The 23,972-nt window shown below is 40.9% G+C and overlaps 1 protein-coding gene across 1 annotated transcript; it reads right to left on the reverse strand.

The window, feature by feature from the left end:
- Nucleotides 1-4,912: 4,912 nt before the first annotated feature.
- On the reverse strand, nucleotides 4,913-22,709 carry LOC108706598 (LON peptidase N-terminal domain and RING finger protein 1). The gene is made up of 12 exons (XM_018243155.2): nucleotides 22,098-22,709; nucleotides 18,280-18,398; nucleotides 17,022-17,144; nucleotides 15,961-16,113; nucleotides 14,684-14,918; nucleotides 13,796-13,880; nucleotides 13,014-13,128; nucleotides 12,235-12,356; nucleotides 11,747-11,905; nucleotides 10,486-10,648; nucleotides 9,181-9,330; nucleotides 4,913-6,458 (listed from the first exon to the last, which is right to left on the reverse strand). Exons 1-12 carry the CDS (start codon nucleotides 22,561-22,563, stop codon nucleotides 6,300-6,302), a joined length of 2,049 nt encoding a protein of 682 aa, XP_018098644.1. The 5' UTR covers nucleotides 22,564-22,709; the 3' UTR covers nucleotides 4,913-6,299.
- Between the last annotated feature and the right edge of the window lie 1,263 nt (nucleotides 22,710-23,972).

Genomic DNA, 23,972 nt, shown 5'->3' on the forward strand with positions numbered 1-23,972 from the left:
CGTGAAAAATAGCAATTGGTTTTCTTGAGTTATTTAGCACTTGTCCGGTTTGCAGTTCCAGCAGTCTGGTTGCTGGGGTCCAAATGACCCTAGCAACCATGCATTGATTTGAATAAGAGGCTGGAATCTGAATAGGAGAAGGTCTGAATAGAAAGATGAGCAATACAATAATAATAACAATACATGCGTAGCCTTACAGTTCATTTGTTTTCAGGTGGGGTCAGTGACCCTCCATTTGAAAGATAGTAAGAGTGAGAAGAAAAAGGCAACTAATTAAAACACCATAAAAAAGAAAACCTGAAGGGCAAGTGAAAAGCTTAGAAGGAGCCATTCTATAACAGACTAACAGATGGACCTCTCCTTTAACTTTAGTCTGACAGTCAAACCAGGGAGAAACCGGTTCAAACGCAGACTGGAGACCAGTAGAACATCATTTCTCATTCAAAAATCACAACAAATACAAACTGAAGACTGACTCCTTAGTGTCACTGTGCCATAGGACTGAACTTTTGCAATTCTTAAGGTTGGATCCTTCGCACTCCTGCAGTTGGTCAGTACAGACTTCTGAACCCTTTGTATCTGCTAGGAGTCCCATGGCCACCATTAGAAATCACGGGCTCCCTACAACAAAATTTTCGTGACTCAAGCCCCAAATCCCACCCAGATCCCGCCCACACCACAGTTAAAAGACCACACAGACATCAGCGCTAAAAACAGAACCCTCCCCCCCCACACACACACACAAGTTATAAAAAGCCATTGACGGTCAGGGCCCCTAAAAAAAACTGTGGTGCCAGGGCTCCCCATAAAAGTTTTTTTATAAAGAAATTGGTGGTCAGGGTCCCCCTACAAGTTAAAAAAAAAAATTGGTGACCAGGGCCCCACTATAAGTTAAAAAAAAAAAAACATTGGCGCCAGGGCCCCCCATAAAAGTTTTTAAAAATCATCGGTGGTCAGAGCCTCCCATAAGTTAAAAAAAAATGTTGGCGCCAGGGCCCTCCATTAAAGTTTTTTTTTTTTTTAAATGTTGGCGCCAGGGCCCCCCTTACAAGTTAAAAAAAACATTGGGGCCCCAGAGAATATTTTTTTTTAAAAAAAAAACATTGGTGGCAGGGACCTATAGAGTATTAAAATAATACATTGCTGGCTAGGGCTTTAAAAAAATAAATAAACACACATTGGTGTTCAGTAGAACTGAACTTGTGGCTTCGGGACTTCAACTTCGACTCCATTCGTGGCTTCGGGACTTTGCTGTCAAGAGGGCCCAGGCTATTTCGAAAAGTGCAGCACAGCCGGGACCCCCTTTAGGCCCAGGCCCGCTACAGCAGTACCCCCTGTGCCCCCCTGATGGTGGCCCTGGAGAGTCCCATGTATATGCATGTTGGTTACCTGAAAGCACCTGCACATTTGTAGACTTGTCAGTGGCATGACTAGATATTATTTCAATATTTTATCAATATTTATTACATTTGTATATGAATTAGGGCTCCATGGGGTCCTTATACCTCCTGCTTCCTCTATAGATACCCTGAGACTTGTTCCTCTGGCACTTGTGTATTGCTAGATCATTACCCTGTTACACACGTATATAAAAGCACATAGATGCATTGTTACAACTTCTATACAATTTGTGTAACTCACTGAGCAACCCAGGGCTGGGCCAAACTGAAAGGGCACCCTAGGCACCCAGGTCAGCTACCCCCGTGTGCGCATGCCCCATAATAAAAGAAACCACCAACAAAGGGGAAGGGCAGGTGAGGGTGGTAGGGGGGAGTGATGGAGGGAGGGGAGGGTAATAAAGGATTGGGGAGGAGAGAGGAGGGAGATGAGAGCAGCAGAGGGGAGTGAACCCGGACTAGGAGTAGTCAGAAGACCTTTGAACAGGTACCTGGCGAACACCCCCACATCGTTGCTCCCTAAGCAGGTGCCTCTTCTGCCTACCTTTAGTTCTGGCCCTGGAGCAACCAGACACTCCCATCGATTGGTTGCTGTTGGAGGCTGATACATTTGCAGTTGTTGAACGTGTTATATAATTACCCTTGGGGGGTAACAGTCACAGGAAATAGTCATAATTCCAAGAAATCAAATAAGCATTCAGCCACGCATTCTCTATAATAGCTTGTCACTTTGGCTCACCCTGAGTACTTTGCAAGTGTTAACGCGTCCCTTATTAATGGGAGCTGTTGGCCCCCCCTCAGTTAGGGAAATACTTTTTTTAAAGGTATTCTCAAGGGGATCTTGTTCTGTGTTTTAGGTATAGTACAAGGACTTTTAAGTTAAAGCTTGGGACTCTCCCATAATATAAGGGCATTGGCATGATTGTTCGTGTGGGCGTATTGTTGCCCCGAAAAGAATTGCTCTGTGGGTGGTAAAACTGTGAAACTGATCCCTTTTGGTTAGAATGGCAGGTGCACCTTTGTCAAGCAATTGTTGCTCAGAAATAGGGTCAAACTGGGGGACCGGAGGCCCACAGGGGCTGCTGCCTCATGGCTCCCCTCCCTGCGCCGTCCGGGTGCACGTACATCTGCACAATGCCTGCACACAATGCATTCTTCGGGCCCTTCTTCAGGCCGGTGGCGGCAGTGCAGGAGCCTAGGGTGCGGATCTGGGCCCACCGGGTTTTTTCCCAGTGTCCCATCAGCCCAGTCCGACCCTGCTTGGAAAAATGCCATTCAGTCTGTATGGCTGTGGCTTATATTGATGTTGAATTGAGGTAAGGCAGTAGTGCAAGGCTCCCATCCATCTTTTAGATTGTAAGTGCTTTTGGGCAGGGCCATCTTTACGTGCTGTCAGGGGCCTACCAAACTGACCTTTCAAACTACTGTATTTTTTCTACTCTCTTTTCTCACTTTATTTTATTAAATCCCTTCTCCTTACACATTATCATGCATCCTTCCCTCAAATTCTTCTCTTATAACCATTAATCTTACAGCGCTGTTGGAATTTTATAAATGTATTATTAATAATAATCATAATATCACAATAATAATTTCCACTGCTGGTGGGGGATCAACTCTGTTTTGGACCACTGTTCTTAAATTTATCCCGAGTTGGCAAATAAGGCCTATCCTATAGGTATATTGTAATATCAATGTAAAGCTGCAAATTCAGGAGCCACCCAGGTTTGAATTTAGTGGCACTTCCCCAGTCCCACGTGATTTGCAAGAGCAGTGTGTGCTGAGAGCTCCATATCTAAAGGCTGCTGCAGCCTGAGAATTTCTGCTCCGTGGAAAGTTACTAGATGTGCCCCAAGCAGGTTCTCTGGCTCCTCTGTTTTACAGCCGGCTAGTTAGCTGTACCATAGCATAGTTGCAGGGGATCTGGGCAGAGGCACTGCGTCCTGAGTCTGACCTTGTAAGCTTCAAAACAGGTTTGAGTTTGAAAGGAAATGTAAAGTCACAAAACTAATTCATCTAACATTTTTTCAGAGCTATAGTGACACCTGCTGTTCATTTTGGCCAATTGGCTACAGCAGCTGAAAAATGTAAGGGGAACTCCACACAAACATAACTGAAGTTTTTTGAAAAGTAAACATAATTTCAAGCAACTTTGCAATATACATCAATTACAAAAATTGTTACAATACAATTGTAAGTATTCTAAATATGCCAGTTTTTGCTATTCACAGCAGGTATACCTCATTTTATATACAGGTATGGGACCCGTTATCCAGAATGCTCAAGACCTGGGATTTTCCGGGTAAGGGATCTCTCTGTAATTTGGATCTCCATTCCTTAAAGTCTGCTAAAAAATATTTAAAACCAGTAGGGTTGTTTTGTCTTCATTAGGGATTAATTCGATATTCGTCAGAATCAAGTACAAGCTACTGTTTTATTATTACTAGAGAGGAAATCATTTTTAAATATTGGACTTCTGTAATTAAAATGAATACTATGAGCGATGGCCTTTCTGTAATTTGCAACTTTTCCAGATAAGTAGCACCTTTTTCCAGTGTGATTTTATTGTAATGCACCACTTACCTTTACATAATTTTACTAACTAAGACTCAGCATGGGGCATGTTCTCCCCAACAGGTTTTCCACACAATGCCATATATTTTTTTCTTTAATAGTTTACTTGTATAAAATAAAATATGAAAACATAGTGCATGAGTTAAATTACTTTTGCAGTTTTACAAGATTTACATAAATATGTACAAGTTACATACAAAAACGCTTCACAGTAGCATTCAAAAGATCATCATATAACTTGGCCACTGCAATTCTTTCTAGTCCCACAGGCAATGGATAAGGCTGAACAGCAATCAGTGTGCAGTAGAATGTAGCAAATACATTTTATAATACACAATCGGGATCATACAAAGATTGGCTCTGTTGTATCAAGGAAAGGATGTACAGCACAATCACTTTATCACAGATATTCTTCTTATACACTGACAGAATTATATAGGATAATGGGCAGCTCAGGGTCATAAAAGAATGTGTAATCTATCCCATTAGCTTCATATTAAGAAAATCAATCCATATACCGGTAACTTGTCCAAGAAGGGCAGCATTACAAAGGTTTGTACAACTTAGAGCAACATAAAGGAACTAAACCCTAAAAATTAATATGACTAAAAATGCCATATTTTATATACTGGACTTATTGCACCAGCCTAAAGTTTCAGCTTGTCAATAGCAGCAATGATCCAGGACTTCAAACTTGTCACAGGGGGGTCACCATCTTGGAAAGTGTCTGTGACACTCACATGCTCAGTGGGCTCTGAGCAGCTGTTGAGAAGCTAAGCTTAGGGCTCGTCACTAATTATCCAGCAGAAAAATGAGCTTCCCCTGTAATATAAGCTGATGCTACAGGGCTGATTAATAAATTCTGATGCTAGATGCACTGGTTTCTGTGCTGCCATGTATTAATTATCTGTATTAATTACTAATCAGCCTTATATTGTTGTGTACTGTATATTGTGAGTGGGTCCCTAAGCTCAGTAAAGGTGGCCATAGACACACATGCCGACATCTTTCATCCGGCGGAGATCGGTCATTTGGTCGATCCGTCAGGGTTGATTTTGACCCGACCGATCCCGATGGAACACATCACGCATTGTAATCGGACTGTTCGCCGAACAATCAGATTACCCCCGATATAGCCATGCTCGTTAATGGCATATCGGGGAAAGATCCGCTCGTTTGGCGATGTTGCCACCTTTAGTGACAGCAGCACAGAGCATGTGCAGTGAATCAGCAGAAAAGAAGACGGGGAGCTACTGGGGCATCTTTGGAGATACAGATCTTAAATAAGCCAAGAGTTTCACTAAAAATAACTTGCCTGGCTTTTGTGGAAGGATTAGGGTCACCATATATGTGCGAAGTAATGCTGTAACCCCTTAATATAAGATAGAGTCTTACTAATTATATTACTTATTTGATGAAGAAAATGCCCCTTACTCTTTACTTACCTCTCGGTGCAGATTCAGGGCATTCAGAGTTCATGGGCACCATCTTCCGGCATTTTGGTCATCTTCGGGTCTTCCTCCTTCACTTTTGCAATTTCCGTGACTTTTGGCACATGCGCAGTTGTCGCGAAACAGAATATTGCTCCAATTGCGCATGTGCTGATACCGAAGATTACCGAAATACCAGAATATTGCGCCCATGAACTCCGATTCCCTGAATCTGCACCGAGCGGTAAGTAAAGAGCTAGGGACATTTACCAGGGGTAGCAGCTAGGCTGGGGGGAGCAGGATCTATGTAGGGTAGGGTTTTTTTCCCCCCATATGGGTTAAGTTCTCCTTTAAAATCTAGCTAAATTGCCAGTTTCAAACCTGCAAGTCTTACACAGATTAGCACACAGGCTCCTGCCATCTCTGTTCTCAAAAGGCGCATACATTTAACATGTAGTGGTCGATCAACCCAACGATGTGCAGACTTGGACAGAAAGTAATTGTTTCAGTCATTGGTAAGTTTAAAATAACGCACAGCACTATTAATAAATAATTCGTTTGCATGGACTACCTTGTGGAAAAATGTATACCGTGTCCCCAATTTGCGGGAAGTGAACTTCAGCGACTACAAAAATGCAGCAGAATGGTATACACCTTGGAATCCATACATTCTAAATAAATCAAATTTACCCAAAAAACGAATTTGTTTTTTTTTTTTACATAGTGCACTGTTTACTGTAACACACAAGCCATCCAATAAGTCCGCATTAAACATTCTGTTACTTATGAGATCCATAAATGCAATTTATACCAAGATTAAATGTGCAAAGATAGTGAAAAGCACCGCTGTGACCACAGTCAGGGCTGGATACATCTTAAGGGCGCTGAAGGCGGCTAGTCATTTGGGCTGGTCTCTAGAAAAGCAGGTGAGGATGTGCTGGATTTTCAACAAGCGATCTTTAAGGGACATCATAGACATTACTGTCAGCTGATACCTGGGATCCACAGGTAAAACTGCAAGAAGCCACCAGCACCAAGCGGGTCCATTTGGGGCTGCCTACAAAATAAAGTGAAACACAAATCATACAAGGTAAGGGACAGACAGAATACCATAACACTGATGTGTATGAATTGCCACACTTATGCCACTCAGCCCTTTACTATATGTTTAAAGGGGTGGTTCACCTTAAAAGTAAACTTTTATAGAACTGCCAATTCTACACAACTTTTCAATTGGTATTCATTAGTTCCGTTTTATAGTTTTTTAATTATTTGCCTTTTTTCTTCTGATTCTTTCCAGCATTCAAATGGGGGTCACCGACCCCATCTAAACACAAATGCTCTGAAAAGGCTACAAATGTAGTGTTATTGCTACGTTTTATTACTCATCTTTCTATTACTCAACTAATGACCTTTTAACAGCTATAGCCAACAAAAATTTCTCACTACTAATACTGATAGATCTCTCAGCTGCATTTGACACTGTAGATCACCCTCTCCTCCTCCAGTCCCTCCATTCATTGGCCTTCATGACAAAGCCCCGTCCTGGTTCTCTTCTTACATCACTAATCGTTCGTTCAGTGTCTCCTACAACGGAGTAGCATCTTCTCCCCTGCCTCTTTCTGTTGGGGTTCCTCAAGGCTCTGTCCTGGGACCCTTATTATTCTCCCTCTATACTTCCTCCCTCGGCAAATTAATCAACTCGTATGGTTTCCACTACCACCTCTATGCCGACGATACTCAGATCTATCTCTCATCTCCTGATCTCCTTACTCGCGTCTCCTCCTGCCTGTCCGCTATCTCTACCTGGATGTCACAACGCTACCTTAAATTAAACCTCTCTAAAACTGAAATGGTTCTCTTTCCTCCAACTAACACCAGTAACATCCCGGAAGTATCCATCATAGCTAACAATTCCACTATCACCCCCTCTCCCCAGGCCCCGGTGCCTTGGGGTTATTCTAGATTCTGCCCTGTCATTCACTCCTCATATCCAGTCACTTATTAAATCATGTCACTTCCACCTAAGGAACACCCAAGATGCTGCCAAAATTCTTATTCACTCTCTCATCATTTCACATCTAGACTACTGTTACTCTCTTTTAATTGGCCTTCCCCACCTGTTACCTCTCCAGTCCATAATGAACACTGCCACGAGGCTCATACACCTCAGCAACCGCTCCTCCTCTGCCATGCCACTCTGCCAATCCCTACACTGACTTCCGCTACCTTTCAGAATAAAATTCAAATGAATGACCCTGACATTCAAAGCACTTCATAACTCTGCCCCACCCTACATCTCTGAACTCATCTCTATATACTCACCCAACTGCTTACTATGCTTCTGACCTGCTACTCAACTCTTCTCTCATTACCTCCTCACATGCTCGCATTCAAGACTTTGCAAGGGCTGCACCCCTCCTCTGGAATTCTCTCCCACAGTCTGTCTGACTTTCTCCCAACCTTTCTGCTTTCAAGAAATCTCTTAAAACGCACTTCTTTAGAGAAGCCTACTCTAACTCTTAACTACAAAATGCAATACCACATACAGTACCACATCTCTCACCCACTTAATTCTGATCTTGCCCACTCACACACCTTGTGTATTATTCCCTTCCCTTTAGATTGTAAGCTCTTTCTGCACAGGGCCTTTCTCACCTTTTGTACCGGTATTGGTTGTGATGTATGTAACTCCATATGTTCTATGTATGTAATTCATGTGATTTAGTTGTATAAACACATTTACTTTACAGTGCTGCGAAATATGTTGGTGCTATATAAATACTTGTTAATAATAAATAATAATATTCAGGCCTCTCCTATTCATATTCCAGTCTCTTATTCAAATCATTGCATAGTTAATAGTGTAATTTGGACCCTAGCATCCAGGCTGCTTAAATAGCAACCTGGAGAGCTGTTGAATAAAAAGCTAAGCAACTCCTAAAAACACCCAAATAATAAAAAATGAAAACCAATTGCAAATGTTCTCAAAATATCACTCTCTACATCATACTAAAAGTAAAAGGTGAACAACCGCTTTAAGTAGGTATAATTTTCTTGCACATGTTACAGCTATTAAAAGGGGTTGTTCACCTTTCAAACACTTTTTTCAGTTTAATTGTTTTCATATTTTCCCCCAGAAATAAATACTTTTTTCAATTATTTTCCATTATTTTTGTTTACCATCTTTCCAAAATCTAAGTTTAAAGTTGAATGTTCGTGTCTCTGGTGTTTGAGTCTGGCAGCTCAGTAATTCAGTTGCAGACTATCAACTGTTACAATTTTGCAACATTTAGTGGATACATTTCTCATCTCTGGAGTATTAGCAACTATTGTATTGTATTCTAAAAGCCGCCTATTATGAAACATAGGTATTCTGCTCAGCAGATATGAAATGTATCAACTAAATGAAATTTAGAATAGTTTACAGGGTCAGCGACCCCCCCCCCCATGCCAGAGTTGCTTTAGAAGGTGGAAAATGACACTTTAATCTTCAATAAAACGGTCACACATAGAAAATAGAAAGCAATTGGAAAAGGTTGTTATTTCTGATGAACTAACTGAAAACAACTAGGTGTTTGAAGGTGAACGACCCCTTTAACTAATACCAAAACTGGCATAACGAACAATTCTCATTGTTGCAATTGACTGTTGGTGCTTTTATACAAACTAATGCTATGAATCAAAGAGCGTGCCCTCGCTGTTTATTGCAAACCCAAATGAACCACTAATATTGCACAACAAATAACTTTTACGGACCTTGTTGGGCGGCACATTACCTGTATATCCTGCTCTGTTCCTGGCATTGCTCCAAAGTGATGTAGTATCTGACTGCGGAACCTGTTGCGCAAGTTCTGAAACCAGCAGCGGGCTTGTGCGTGCACAGCATCATGAAGCTCCTTGAGTTGCTGAAATTCTTCCTGACCAACCTTAAGAAAATATAAATTCCATATTTAGACAAAGTATCTAAATACATTCTTGCTACTTTAATGTGGTCCTAATCACATTCCACTCAACAGAATTATGACATGCAAAGAGATAGGGATGCACCGAATCCAGGATTCGGCCGAATCCTTCTGCCCAGCTGAATCAGAATTTGCATTTGCAAATTAGGGGTGGGGAGGGAAATAGCGTGACTTTTTGACACAAAACAAGGAAGTAAAAAAATGTTCCCCTTCCCACCCCTAATTTGGATATGCAAATTAGGGTTCGGATTCGGCCGAATCTTTCACAAAGGATTCAGGGGTTCGCCCGAATCCAAAATAGTGGATTCGGTGCACCCCTACAAAGAGATTTACTAAGAATGCACTGAATACACTATTTTGGATTTCTGCTGTACCCCCGAATCCTTTGCGAAATATTCGGCCGAATAGTGAACCAAATCCTAATTTGCATATGCAAAGTAGGGGTGGGAAGGGGAAAACATTTTTTACTTCTTTGTTTTTTGACAAAAAGTCACGTGATTTCCCTCCCCGTTTGCATAAGCAAATTCGGTTAGGCCGAATCCTGCTGAAAAAGCCCGAATCCTGGCCGAATACCGAACCCTGGATTCGGTGCATCCCTATCAATGCTGCCATCAGAAATCATGGGGCCCCACACGACAAAATTTCCTGGGCCTTGCCGTCCCCCCCACAAGCCCCAACCACAGGTTCGTCCCACCCCACAGTAATAAAAAAAAAACATTGGTGACTAGGGCCCCCACATGGTAAAAAAAAAATTGCCTTCCGAAGTCGGCAGCCCTGTGACAGCAGGGGGGCCCAATTAATCAAGTAAGTGCCGCACGGCCGGGGCCCCCTTTAGCCCTAAAACCCTCTGGGCCCGGGACAACACTCTCCCCTGATGGCGGCCCTGATCCCTATTTATTACATTGTACAAACGACAGCTATGTGTGCGGCTGCCAAGATAAGCTCCCTTGTAAAGTAGTGGTCCATAGAAACAAAATTCCCTACGGTGCCTATGTATGCTGGCATCCCTGAAACATTACTCTGTATAATAAACGACTATCTGATTTACCTACACAGTGAATGGAGGCTCTAGGTTACATTATATTGCAGTTATGGAATAAAAATCTGCCATATACTTACCGCAATATCCGACAAGTACTCAATGTCTGCAGTACTATAACCATCTCTCATTCCCCTATTCAAGACCCGAAATCTCTTTCCACCAACTGTATCCACCACAGAACGTCCGTCAGGCAAGAAATGAACATTCCTTATTTGCAGCATACAACCATAATCTGCAAAACTGAAGGGGAAAAAAAACAAACAATATTTTATGTACTGGAGGAAATGTGTTACTATAGTTACACAATAGATCAGGTCAGTTCCAAAACAAAATGCAGTCCACTGTTTTTTCAAACATACCGTATAACATTTTATTTACCATGGTCTGTATTGTACAGGTATGGGACATGTTATTCAGAATGCTCGGGACCTGGGGTTTTCCGGATAACTGATCTTTCTGTAATTTGGATCTTCATACCTTAGTCTACTAGAAAATCATGTAAGCATTAAATAAACCCAATAGGCTGGTTTTGCTTCCAATAAGGATTAATTATATCTTAGTTGGGATCAGTACAAGATAAAATGAAATCATTTTTAATCATTTTGATAAAATGGAGTCTATGGGAGACGGCCTTTCCATAATTCTGAGCTTTCTGGATAACAGGTTTCCAGATAACGGACCCCATACCTGTACTGCTTTAAGTTAGGGATGCACCGAATCCATTATTTAGGATTCGGCCGAACCCCCGAATCCTTCTCGAAAGATTTGGCCGAATACCGAACCAAATCCTAATTTGCATATGCAAATTAGGGGTGGAAAGGGCAACACATCTTTTACTTCCTTGTTTTCTGACAAAGTCACGTGATTTCTGTCCCATCCCTAATTTGCATATGCAAATCAGGATTCGGATTCAGTTCGGCCGGGCAAAAGGATTCAGCCGAATCCTGCTGAAAAAGGCCGAATCCCGAACCGAATCCTGTATTCAGTGCATCCCTACTTTAAGTATTATGTCGCAAATACCACACCTTTACTAATGGGCAAAATGTGTGGGCAGGGCACTGCAACACAAAATCTAGCTATATGGCAGTTTCAGCTGCATTCGAGTTAGGATAACAGCAACTCTGTCAATGAGTTCCCCCATGCGAACATATCTCATTGTTGTTTTGTGAATTGTAGCTAAATTTGTATGCAATACTTGGAAACTCTATATATGCAAAGCATTGTTATATTTTATAACCTTATATAATGATTCAATTGTAATATAGCAATTCAAACACTAAACTGCAAAAACTATTATTTGTTTGTACGCATAAAAACACTGCAGTATTATGGCTTTACCTATTTTCAGGTTCACTTATGCACATCCCAAATTGTTTTGTACCAGTTTCCATACATCTTCGGATCATCAGTCGATACCGAGGCTCAAACACATGAAGAGGACAAGGCACAGTAGGGTAAGCCATTGTACAGACGAAAATTGGCACATTCTTTGTTAAGCTAAAAAAATAAAGACTGTTGTCAAAGTATGTAATATATCACAATTCAAAAAGTCATTCTGATAGATAAAAACACTTGCATGGTTATGGGGAATGAAATACCCTCTACTGTTTTCGGTAGCAGTCATCAAGGTTTTCATAAGATCATATACTAAACTGTGACTTGGGTGCATTCTTTTTTATAATACACAAGTCTCTGTAATATGGTACAAGTGACATCACTAAGCACCCAATAACACGGATGACATCACTGAACACATGCAAAGTGACATACATGCTGTTATTCAAACAGTACATTTACTTTTGTAATCAAACAAGAAGGCAAATTACTTTGAGAACTCTGCAGTTTCTTCTTCGTGAATCCTCTTCCTTTCAGAGAGCTCTTCAGGGAGATACATTTTAATCAGATACTCCAAGAGGTGAGTCACATTATAACTTCTTTTGGCCAAGAACTAAAAAAAAAACAAACACTCATGACTGCAAAAGCAAACAAAATGCTAATTGTGAAGATCTCCAGACTCTGGATTACAACTGCCAGCTATTCCCAATATATATTTATGTGATCAAGCATGCTGCAATATCAGATGACCCAGAATGATTTAGGGTAAGGGCACGCGGGCAGATTCGGGGAGATTAGTCGCCCCTGCAACAAATTGCCTCTTCTTCGGGGCGACAATCTCCACCAACTGCCTTCCCCTACCTTACAGCCGGCTATAATGAAAAATCGCCAGCGGGTTGGCAATCGCGGCGTTTCGTTTTCCGAAGTTTCCTCGTGAGGCAACTTCGGACAACGAAGCGCTGCCGGGGCGACTAATCTCCCCATATCTGCCCGTGTGTCCTTACCCTTAGGGAGCAAACATTTTCAGTTTAATTTACCGGTGAACTGAACATTTTTCTTTAAAGGTGTTTATTTATGGTTTTGCTTACACAAAAAACAATTAAGAATTGAACATTTTTAACTGATGCCATATATAACATGGATATATTGCCATACAAATCCTATTTCCAGCAATCACAGCATCATCACATGGGGTGTAGTGAATCCAGGATATACCATTTTATATAAAATTTAAATCAGGTAAGATCAGTTTATGATTGTTAGTACTCACCTCGGTTAAGCTTTCTTTGCATAAGGGACAATGTGGAGAATGATCTAAACATCGTTCTAAGCACTTCTTGCAAAATGTATGCCCACATGGTGTGGTCACTGGTTCATAGAACAGTCTAAAAAAAATATACACATTGATATGTTAAGCAAAACCTGTGAATAGGTTTCGTATAGAATATTACTTGGCATGCAGGCTGTTTATTTACAGCTCAGACCAATCGTTCTAATGCATCCGATTTACGGTTAAACTGGGGTCAGTTTTTGGCAAATGTAGCTGTCTCCACAAGGAAGGGTTTACTTTGTTTGTATCAAAAGGGAAGAGTGAGTGAGTGTTAGTAAAAAATCAAAATGAATGTATTAAGGCAGAGGAAGAAGGCACAGAACAAGGGAGGATTTTAATAAGAATTGAGTGTTTTATAGATTAAAGCTTTGGGAGGCCATGAGATGTGACATGTGCCAAAGTTCCTAAATGACAGAGAATCCAGTAAAAGAGAACAACAAACTCTAGCAGTGGTTCCCAAACTGTAGGGCTGGCGCCCCACTGGGACTTGTAGCAATAGCAGAAAGGCCAGGCCTGAATTCCAGTTAGGGTAAAATTTGGGGAGAATGCCTCCTTGTTCCCCTAGATGCCCCTGAAAGCCCAGCTTGAAGGTCTATTAGGATGAGGTTTGGAAAGTAAACATAATTGAAGCTAAAATATTTTGAAGCTAAATGCTTGATTATGGAAGGGGAAAACATTATCATAAGAATATGCTTTCTATTAAATGTTAACATGTTACTAACCTCATACATAGTGAACATTCAAAGTCAACCACATCAATAATGGCATCGGAAACAGATTTTCCATTGAGCTCTAGTCGTGCGGATTCTAGAAACAGACATACAATGAAATACTAAATGTTTGTTATCATTCCCTTCCCCTTAGCTTGCTATTTTCATGAAGTATTCTGAAAACTGATGCTTACACAACTGCTCTGTTTGGAGCAAAACACAAAGAAAATACACCCCTTTTTAGTCATTTAGTAAAAACGTGTACAAAAACACACTATAAAACTACACATATATCTATGCTTTTAAAGGGGACCTGTCACCCAAAAACATTATTCAAAATCCTATTTTATCACATTAGTCAAGCAAAATTAACTTTAATTACACTATATTAATTATTTGAATCTTGTTTCCTTCAGTCTGGGAATTCATAATTATAGCAAGCAGGCATTAGCCATTTTGTGGACACTGTTATTAAGACAAGCCTTCCATCATCTCAGAATCTTGTTTGTGCACCAGAATGGGGGACCCAATGTCCATTTCCATGTACTGGTTACACACTTAAACAGTAAAGAGAAATGGGGAATGTGGGGAGAGCAGGAAGTGCTGAATGGAAAGTGAAAGTATTTGTCTGCCCGCCTCTATGCCTAAGGCATAGAGGAGGGACAGACTGTGTTTGATTGGCAGCTGAGATTTTTAAGAGAGTTTACAACAGCTATGAATGCTTTAATAAAAAACAGAAATTGGATTTCATGTTTAATTTGAAAAGGACTTTTATTATACAGCGTTTTGTGTCTGGGTGACAGGTCCACTTTAAGAAGTGTCCCATTTGGTAACAAATTTAGTGAAACTTTTCACTTGTCAATACACATTTATCAGTAATTGCAGCGTACGCAAACATACCTCCCTGCTTTATGTGCTTTTTCCTCACATCCTCACATATATTTGCATCTTGCTCAGAAAGGGAGAATTTCCTTTTCAGTAGCACTCCTGTTTCGTGGTTCCTTAGTATAGGTTCAGAGGTCACCCTTTTTAAGCTTTCATCTCCAGCGTGAGGCTTAGAGTGAATGGTATGCGCAGAAGATGTTCTGTGGATGCTTTTGCTAAAATCCTTTGTGGTTTCTGGCACCTCTTCATGCTGTGAATAAATACCAGATATTGGTTATCTTCTGATTCAGCGTTTCGACTCTTCAGTTTAACAGTTATAACTACATTATTATGCATTGTAAGTTAAAATTAGTATTTCCCTTTCCATGTTCTCCAGGATGGTCATCCTGTTCCCTTCCCTGGGGTGAGGCACAGGAATGTGCACATTTTTGGGGTTCAGTGCATGTGTGATTACCTAGGGCACTTCATGGTGCTAAAGGAACCTAGAACTTAAAAGTGATACGGACACGTTCCTATTAAAATCACAGGAATGTGTCAGTATCAAGTAGTTGCTGCACCCGGAATAGTTCCCCTCAAAGCTGCCCCAAGCCCCACAAACCTTTGCGCAGCCGACCCGCTGACACAGCTAACTGATCTTCTGCCTTGCTTCCGTGACGCTGGGCAGGGGGAGGAGCGATCCTTCCATAGGCTTAAGTCCTACTTTCATTTGTAATTAGCCTATGGAAGGATCGCGCCACCCCCAGCCCAGCTTCACTGAAACTGCACAGAAGATCTTTTAGCAGTGTCGGAGGGTCGTGTCAACGCAGGTTCGCGTGGCGGCTTTCAGGGGAACTATTCCGGATGCAACGGAAAGAAACGGATTTCGGTGCAGAATTCTGCTGGAGCAGCACTATTAACTGATGTGTTTTGGAAAAAAATAAATAAAAAAAAAGTTTTCCCATGACAGTTTCCCTTTAAGAAACATTAGGCTGGTAGCAGGAGAACACCATTTTTATGCCATACCAATAATTAAGACAATGGCAACATTACTTTGTGCATTACTAGTAATTTTCTCACTCAATCTGCTCCCATTTGTTCCCTCCTTTAGCTGCACTGACAGGTACAGCATCAGCCTGTGTGCAGACACACAAAATGGATATTGGCGTAAAAATGCAAACTGGCTCAGTGGTAAAAACTGTCAGTGCAGACACAGAAAGTTGTTTTGGAGCCGATTAGTTCTATGTCAGCTTTTAAATGCAGGTCGAGAAAGAGCCCTGTGTGGCCTTATGTGTTCTTATTAACTTTTTAATTACCTGCTCCAAACCTGGTAGATCATAAGCAACATCTTCTTTATCTGCCCCCAGCACAAAAAGTTTCAGCTGACTGTTTGGTAAGGAGCTTCTTTCCAAATCCTTCAGAATACCTTCTACTGTGTCTTGAGCAGGAGCAAGGAAGTCACAGAGAATCTAAGGAGTAGGTCAGATTTATAAATAATTAACAAATGAAACCTAAAAGGTAAGAAGTTTAAAACCGTATTAAAACACACAGATGAACTCGGCATGGGTTTATAAAGAATCATTATTTAAAGGGGTGGTTCACCTTTAAGCTTTTATTATGCTATAGAACTGCCAATTCTAAGCAACATTTGATTTTAATTATTTCTTTTTTTTATAGTTATTTGCCTTTTTCTTCTGATTCTTTGCAGCTTTCAAATGGGCATCGCAGACTCCCTTCTAAAAAACAAATGCTCTGTAAGGCTACAAATGTATTGTTACTTTTTATTACTGATCCTTCTATTCAAGCCTCTCCTATTTATATTCCAGTCTCTTATTCAAGTCAATGCATTGTTGTTAGGGTAATTTGGACCATAGTTACCAGATTGGTTAAGATGCAAATTGGAGAGCTGCTGAATAAAAAGCTAAAGAACTCAAAAATCTTCAATAATAAAAAATGAAAACCAATTGCAAATTGTCTCAGAATATAACTCTCTAAATCATACTAAAAGCTATCTCAAAGGTGAACAACCCCTTTAATACTAATACCAAGAGTTTAGATTTCATAGTTACAACTTCCATTCTGCCCAATCACTGGCTCTGTCCCTGGCACAGCTTAGGAATCCAAAGAGAATTAAGATGCACGGAGCACAGCACATCATGAATTATTAAAGCAAACCAGTTGTTATGGGGAGGGAAAGTGAAACCAGATCAATAGCCAGAAAAATAGTTTGCTGCACAAGTGAACAAGCAGAGTACTACAAATATGGGTAAAGGTTCATGTGAATAGGAAAAACAAGCAGCTTTCAGATCAGGAATAAGCATTAACAGGACATTATAAAGCTCATGGTTGCTGAAAAAGTTATAGAAAAAACTCTTACCGTTTCAACCTCAGACCTAGCTGGTTCGTAGGTTTCATCCAGAGCCAGGGTTTTAAGATAAAATGTCAGGGATTCATACATATGTCCGCTGGCCTGAAGTATTTTGGCTTTCTTATAATACACCTACGACATAAACATATACATGATATAAATGGCTTTTACTCTACTGCGCATGTGCACAATCAATGTGAGAGGCAAGATGAAGGTGCAGTACTTACTAATATTGTATCCCATCCCAGGACAGAGGATTTTTTTTTTTTTTTTAGTAATCAGGACCCAGAGTCTGATTTTTATACTCATTGGAGGAAAACAAATTGCCACCCCTATCACCCAGTCATTAGGACATTGAAAATTTAGGCATTAGGAATCTTTAAGTTTGACTTTTGCAATCAAATTAATACAGGGATGGGACCTTTTATCCAGAATCCTCGGGACCTGGGGTTTTCCGGATAATGGATCTTTTCTTAAAAGAGAAACAAACACGTAACATAAAAAAACCCTACCCCTCCTAGCCTAGGTGGTACCCGGGCGAATGCCCCTAACTACATGCGCACTTGTTCAGGACCGGAAAATTACTCCAACTCCGCATGCACTGAAAATGAAGGTCTGCTTCCGAACTTTAACGAAGAAAAGAAGATAGCTGCCATGAACTTCGGGGGACAGAATCTGCACAGAGGGGTAAGTAAAAAGTTAGGTGCATTTGCCCCAGGTACCACCTAGGCTGGGGGGATGAGGGTCTACAAAGGGTAGGGTTTTTTATGTTACGGGTTTGTTTCTCCTTTAAGTTTACTGGAAAATCATATAAACCAGGGGTGCCCAAGACGTCGATCAATTCAAAAAAGTCTGGGCAACCCTGATATAAACATTAAATAAACCCAATAAGCTTATTTTGCTTCCAATAAGGATTAATTATATCTTAGTTTGGATCAAGAACAAGTTATTGTTATATTTTTACAGAGAAAAAGGAAATCATTTTTAAAAATTTGGATTATTAAATTATAATGGAGTCTATGGGAGACGGCCTTTCCATAATCAGGAGCTTTCTTGATAACGGGTTTCAGGATAATGGATCCCATACCTGTTGTAATTGTTGTCCTGTTTGCAATGATTAATGTTACCACCCTATCTTTATAAATCTAAACATAGGTACTCCAAATACAATCCAGGAGCTAGACATGGTAACACCAGATACTTAAGGAACATTAGTCTCTAAAGCAGCATGTTTATTATAAATGTTCCAGAACCTGTCTATAATCACCTCCGGCCAGTTGTTTTGCATAGAAAGGACAAAGTCCAAATCATTGTGAGCCTTCCCAAATTCACATATACCAGCATACGAGTCGGCTCTGTAAACATGTAGTATTAAATCATCTGGATCTGTAAGAGGAAGATAAAAAGAGTTACAAATAAGAGTAACAGTTTCTGGATATGAAATCTTACATAGTACAGTGAATTATTTGCTGTGTAAACTAGAAATAAAAACATCATAAAAATCATGACAGAAGCATGAATCATTAAAACTGTATCCTACCAAGTGAATCTATGGAAGGAGTTCTAAAGCTCTAGCTCTCTGCACACAGTAAATGACCTGCAGTGACTTTACACTCCCCTTTTAAGCTGCTGTTGTATAAGAGATGACATGCAAGGTTTCATAACCAGGACTCGCGTGATTTTAGCGGGGATTCTTTCCTGCATGAAAACAATCTGGCCTGGCACCGGCAACCACTTATTACCAGGTCTTGGACTACAAGTCCTTTATTCCAATGGTTTCAAAGCACTTATGTGCTGCTTTATTTACGGTTTGAACAAAATATATGATAAAAGGAAAGGCTGCAGAGAATAACTATTCAAACAACATAAGCCTCCTGCAATACACGTTCAATACTGGGGACTTATTGAGGCATTCTGGGGCAGTTGCAATTCTATTTTCTTAAAGGGGTTGTTCACCTTTAAATTAACTGTTGGTATAATGAAGAGAGCGATATTCTGAGACAATTTGCAATCGGTTTTCATTTTTTTATTATTTGTAGTTTTAGAGTTATTTAGCTTTTTATTCAGCAGCTCTCCGGTTTCCAATTTTAGACAAATGACCCTAGCAACCATACATTGATTTAAATAACACTGGAATATGAATAGGAGAGGTCTGAATAGAAAAATGAGTAATCACAAATAGCAATAAGAATAAATATGTAGCCCTACAGAGCATTTGGTTTTTAGATGGGGTCAGTGACCCCCATTTGAAAGTTTGAAATACTCAGAAGAAGGCAAATAATTAAAAAAATAATGAAGACAAATTGAAAAGATTCTTAGAATTTGTTATTCTATAATGGCCCTATATCAATCGGGGAGACCCGTCAGAAGCCACCATACATTGGCAGATAAGATGTTGAATCGGTCTAAAGGTGGCCATAGACGCAAAGATCCGCTCGTTTGGCGACATTGCCAAACAAGCGGATCTTTCCCCGATATGCCATTAATGAGCACGGCTATATCGGGGGTAATCTGATAAGCAGCTCAGGTTGTAAAGTCCCTTCTCAATCCTGACAATTCCTACATCACCGTCATGTGTAACCATAATCCTCTAGCTTTGCCGAGATAAGAACGGAAAGTGATCAGAGGCAATTCTGGGTATTCTGAATACTTGAGAGATCTGCAGTAATCCCCGTGTGTCAATAGGCTGTCACTCCAGAGTAGCACAACCATTCCTAACCTTCTGCACTGAAGTCCACTCTGATCTCATGTTAGAATTCTTCAGATGATGTCATTTCCACTATTAGTGCAGGTAGTGGGCCCAGCTGCAGATTAAGTGGCTCTTTAGTGTGAAGGGTTGCATTTTATTTTTGAAAGGGGAACTATCATGAAAATTAAAATTTTATATTCGCTTCAGCATACTGAATTAAGGAACTTTCTAAATACAATCAATTAGAAATTCTGTACTGTTTCTGAAATAATCAAGTTTATCTTCACTATTTCTCTCTCAGCATCGGTTTCTCCTCAATCTCTCTTCATTTGGGTGTTGGGTGTCTGTGAATGATCAAATATATCTTATAGGGAGGCTCCTTTTGCCTAGAAGATGTATCAGAGCTCACTCTATTAAAATGTCTCTCTACATGCAGAATTTGTACAAAAGGCAGTTATTTTGTTAGATTTTGTTTGTACTAGAATCCGTTATTTGAATGAGCTCTAATACATCTGCTAGGAAAGGAAGCCCCCCCTATAAGATATATTGGATCTTTCATCTGACACCCAACTGCTGTAAGAAGACAGAATGAACAGAAACAGATGCCGAGAGAGGAATAGTGAATATCAACTTAATTATTTCAGAAACAATACAGAATTTTTGATTCATTGTATTTAGAAAGTGTCTTACTTCAGTATGAGGAAACATTACATTTTAATTTTTGCGATAGTTCCCGTTTAATATGCCCAATATCACTGAGTAACATGCTACCTGAGGCTTTCCTGCACCAATTATAGTCATCTGGAGGCCAGATATTGTTAAGCCACCAATCCCAGTACACCAACAAACAAATATTACTGTTCAACTACAACTCTCAAGGCCACCAGCAGCCACAGCTGAGAGAAACAATAAGGCAGGGGTTCCCAGTCTGTGGGGAGGCAGATCCTTGATTTCATTGTGTAACGTGCATGAGACCAGTGACTCCAGACTTTTGAGGTCACCCACTGCATCTGCCAAAAACTATTCCAAAAACAAGTTCCGTAAGTGTCATCATCCCACCACCCCACATATCTTCAAACTAGGCTTTCAATAATAAACAGACAGACATTCTCCCCGGTTCTATAACTGGCCTTCGAACTAAAAATCGTTCGGCTATTCGATAGTCGAAGTACTGTCTTTAAAAAATTCTTCGACCCCCTAGTTCGCCACCTAAAACCTACCAAGGCCAATGCTAGCCTATGGGGAAGGTCCCCATAGGCTTCCTAACAATTTTCAGATCGAAGGAATATCCTTCGATCGATGGATTAAAATCCTTCGAATCGTAGGATTAGCGGTAAATCCTTCGACTTCGATATTCGAAGTCGAAGGATTTTACTTCGACGGTCGAATATCGAGGGTTAATTAACCCTCGATATTCGACCCTAGGTAAATTTGCCCCTTAGTATGTTACAGAATGGTCAATTCTATGCATTGGTTTTCATTAGTGATGGGCGAATTTGTGCCGTTTCGCCGAAAAATGCGCGAATTTCGCGAAACGGCGAAAAATTCGCGAAACGACGCCGGCGCCCGTTTTTGACTGACCCCCATCTAAAAAAACAAATGCTCTGTAAGGCTAGAAATGTATTGTTACTTTTAATTACTGATCTTTCTATTCAGCCCCTCTCCTATTCATATTCCAGTCTCTTATTCATATAGATGCACGGTTGCTACAGTAATTTGGACCCTAGCAACCAGACTGGTGAAATTGTAAACAGGAGAGCTGCTGAATAAAAAGCTAAATAACTCAAAAACCACAAATAATGAAAACCAATTGCAAATTGTCTCAGAATATCACTCTCTACATTGTTCTAAAAGTTAATTTAAAGGGGTTGTTCGCCTTTGAGTTAACTTTTAGTACTATGTAGAGAGTGATATTCTGAGACAATTTGCAATTGGTTTTCATTTTTTATTATTTGTAGTTTTTGAATGATCTCGCTTTTTATTCAGCAGCTATCCAGTTTGCAATGTCAGCAAACTGGTTGCTAGGGTCCAAATTACCTTAGCAACCACGCACGGATTTGAATGTGAATATGGAATAGGAATAAGAGAGGGCCTGAATAGAAAGGTGAGTAATAAAGATTTGCAATAACAATAAATGTGTAGCCTTACAGAGCATTTGATTTTAGTGAAGCCCATTTGAAAGCTGGAAAGAGTCAGAAGAAGGAGGCAAATAGTTCACTATAACTATACAAAATATGCAATGAAGACCAATTGAAAAGTTGCTGAGAATTAGCCACTCTATAACATAATAAGTTAACTTAAAGGAGAACCACCCGTGTAAGGCGACTGCTGTCAGTGAATGTGTTACTGAGTGAGGGACTCTTTGTATTGGGGAAAAGCCTCGCCCATTCACTTACCCGTCTCCATGAAGCTCTTGACTGTGCGCAGGGCCTCTGCATAGTCCCCGGCTCCCAGCAGCTGAAAGATCACCTCATCCCGGTCACTTTTAGCCCCCGGCAGTGGTCGTGGGAACCATTTGTCCGCCAGCTGCTGAAGTAACACACAGGTCCTACGTGGAGCTCCACCCATCTCCTCCCGGCACAGGCGACACCGACTCCTGGGCTCTCCTCTCAAGCAACAGCGGCAGTACATGTGGCCGCACTGAACGCTCACCGGCTCCCTAAGAAACCCCCCGCAGCCCGGGCAAGTCAGAGTGAAGCCGCCCGCCTCATCCTTACTGAGGGCAGCCCACGAGCTGTATTTGTGCACTAGATACTCCAGCAATGCTTCAAGCTGTCTGGGCCGGGGGTTGGACGGCGAGTGAGAGTCCAGCAGCAGTTCCCTGAGCCACGGTATCCCATCTGGCACGGCGGGGGATGACATGATCCTGGAGCGGCCACCCTAAACCTCTAGTCAGTACACTACAATGCCAGCATTACTACAGGGAAAACCTTCCAACCCTCTCCCGGTTACATAAACTCAGCCGCTGCGTGAGGCGAGCACGTCACGTGAGCACAGGGCAACACTTCTCATTGGTTGTGGACGGCTGTGGAAGGTTACAAAACACACTGCTGAGCAAGTTTCATAACAGATGGGAGGGGAAAGGTAGCAGGGGATAATACTGTGTAAAGGGTGGTTACATGAGGCATTGTCCTGTCATCTAGTGTGGAACTTCTTGGAAACATGGTCTATTGTTGTGGTGGGAATATACTATAGGGCTGGTACAATGTTGGCTATCTGTCTGCTCAATTGAGTGTGGAAAATGTGAGCTGCTTCACAATTGTTAATAATCAAACTAACTTCCTGCCCTACTACCAGGGTTGTAGGGTTACCACCCGATCAGTTTTTGTAAGGCCTGTTCTTGTCTCAACTTTCCGTTAGGTTTTCAGCCTTGTGAAACCCAAACAATAATCTGGCTAATCAGGTCTGGACTAGGATTCACAATAGGCCCTGGCATTCCAAGTACACAGAGGCCCAAGCAGCCCCTCACCGGCCGAATAAATGGCAAATTACCACAGCCCTTCTGGCATTTACTGGAATCCATAGATTGCCAGTTTGGGCCTGTGGCCAATAAATGAAAGCCAATTAATATAAACACCTTGTCGTGGCTTAGTTATTATGAAGTGCAGTTCATTTCTTGTTATTACAGAAACCGATATAAGCAAATCAATCAAAAATAAGAAATGTTTTTTCTAAATAAGCATTGTATTTCAGAGCTTTCTGGATAACTGATTTCCGTATAAAAGATCCAATATCTGTAGTTAAAGGATTGGTTTTACTCATCGGGCAGAATAGATAATAGATAGAGGTAAAGGTTTCCCGCTGTGTGGGTTTCAACTGGACATCTCAGTTTGTCAAAGGGCTGTCTGTTCTGTCCCATTTTAAATATTGTGAAAACTGGACAGAAATCCAGCTAGTTGCTTATAAGTGATGCAACAACCTTGACCCGGCATCATAACTCCACATCTTTGTGCCTGCCTCTGATGTCATCATGCCCACCCCAACATCACTGCTCCATCCCCAATGCTATCTGACCAGCCCCCTTTGTTCGGGTTTAGCCGGCTGCAACGGTGGCAACCCTACACGGTTGCCAGGTCTACTTTTCAAAACCAGCCAAAGTCACCTACAAAACCAGCCCAAAACTAGCCAAGAGTTGCTTCAAAAGTAGCCCAAAAATAGCACAATACTTGCAGAGGGAAAAATTTGTCTAAAAAATAAATTAACATATGTGAAAATACGTCTTTTTCAAATTTTCACTGATTTGCAAATTTTTCCATGAAGTAAAATGGGAC

The sequence above is a fragment of the Xenopus laevis genome, chromosome 1S (genome assembly GCF_017654675.1).
Source record: "Xenopus laevis strain J_2021 chromosome 1S, Xenopus_laevis_v10.1, whole genome shotgun sequence".
NCBI lineage: Eukaryota > Metazoa > Chordata > Amphibia > Anura > Pipidae > Xenopus > Xenopus laevis.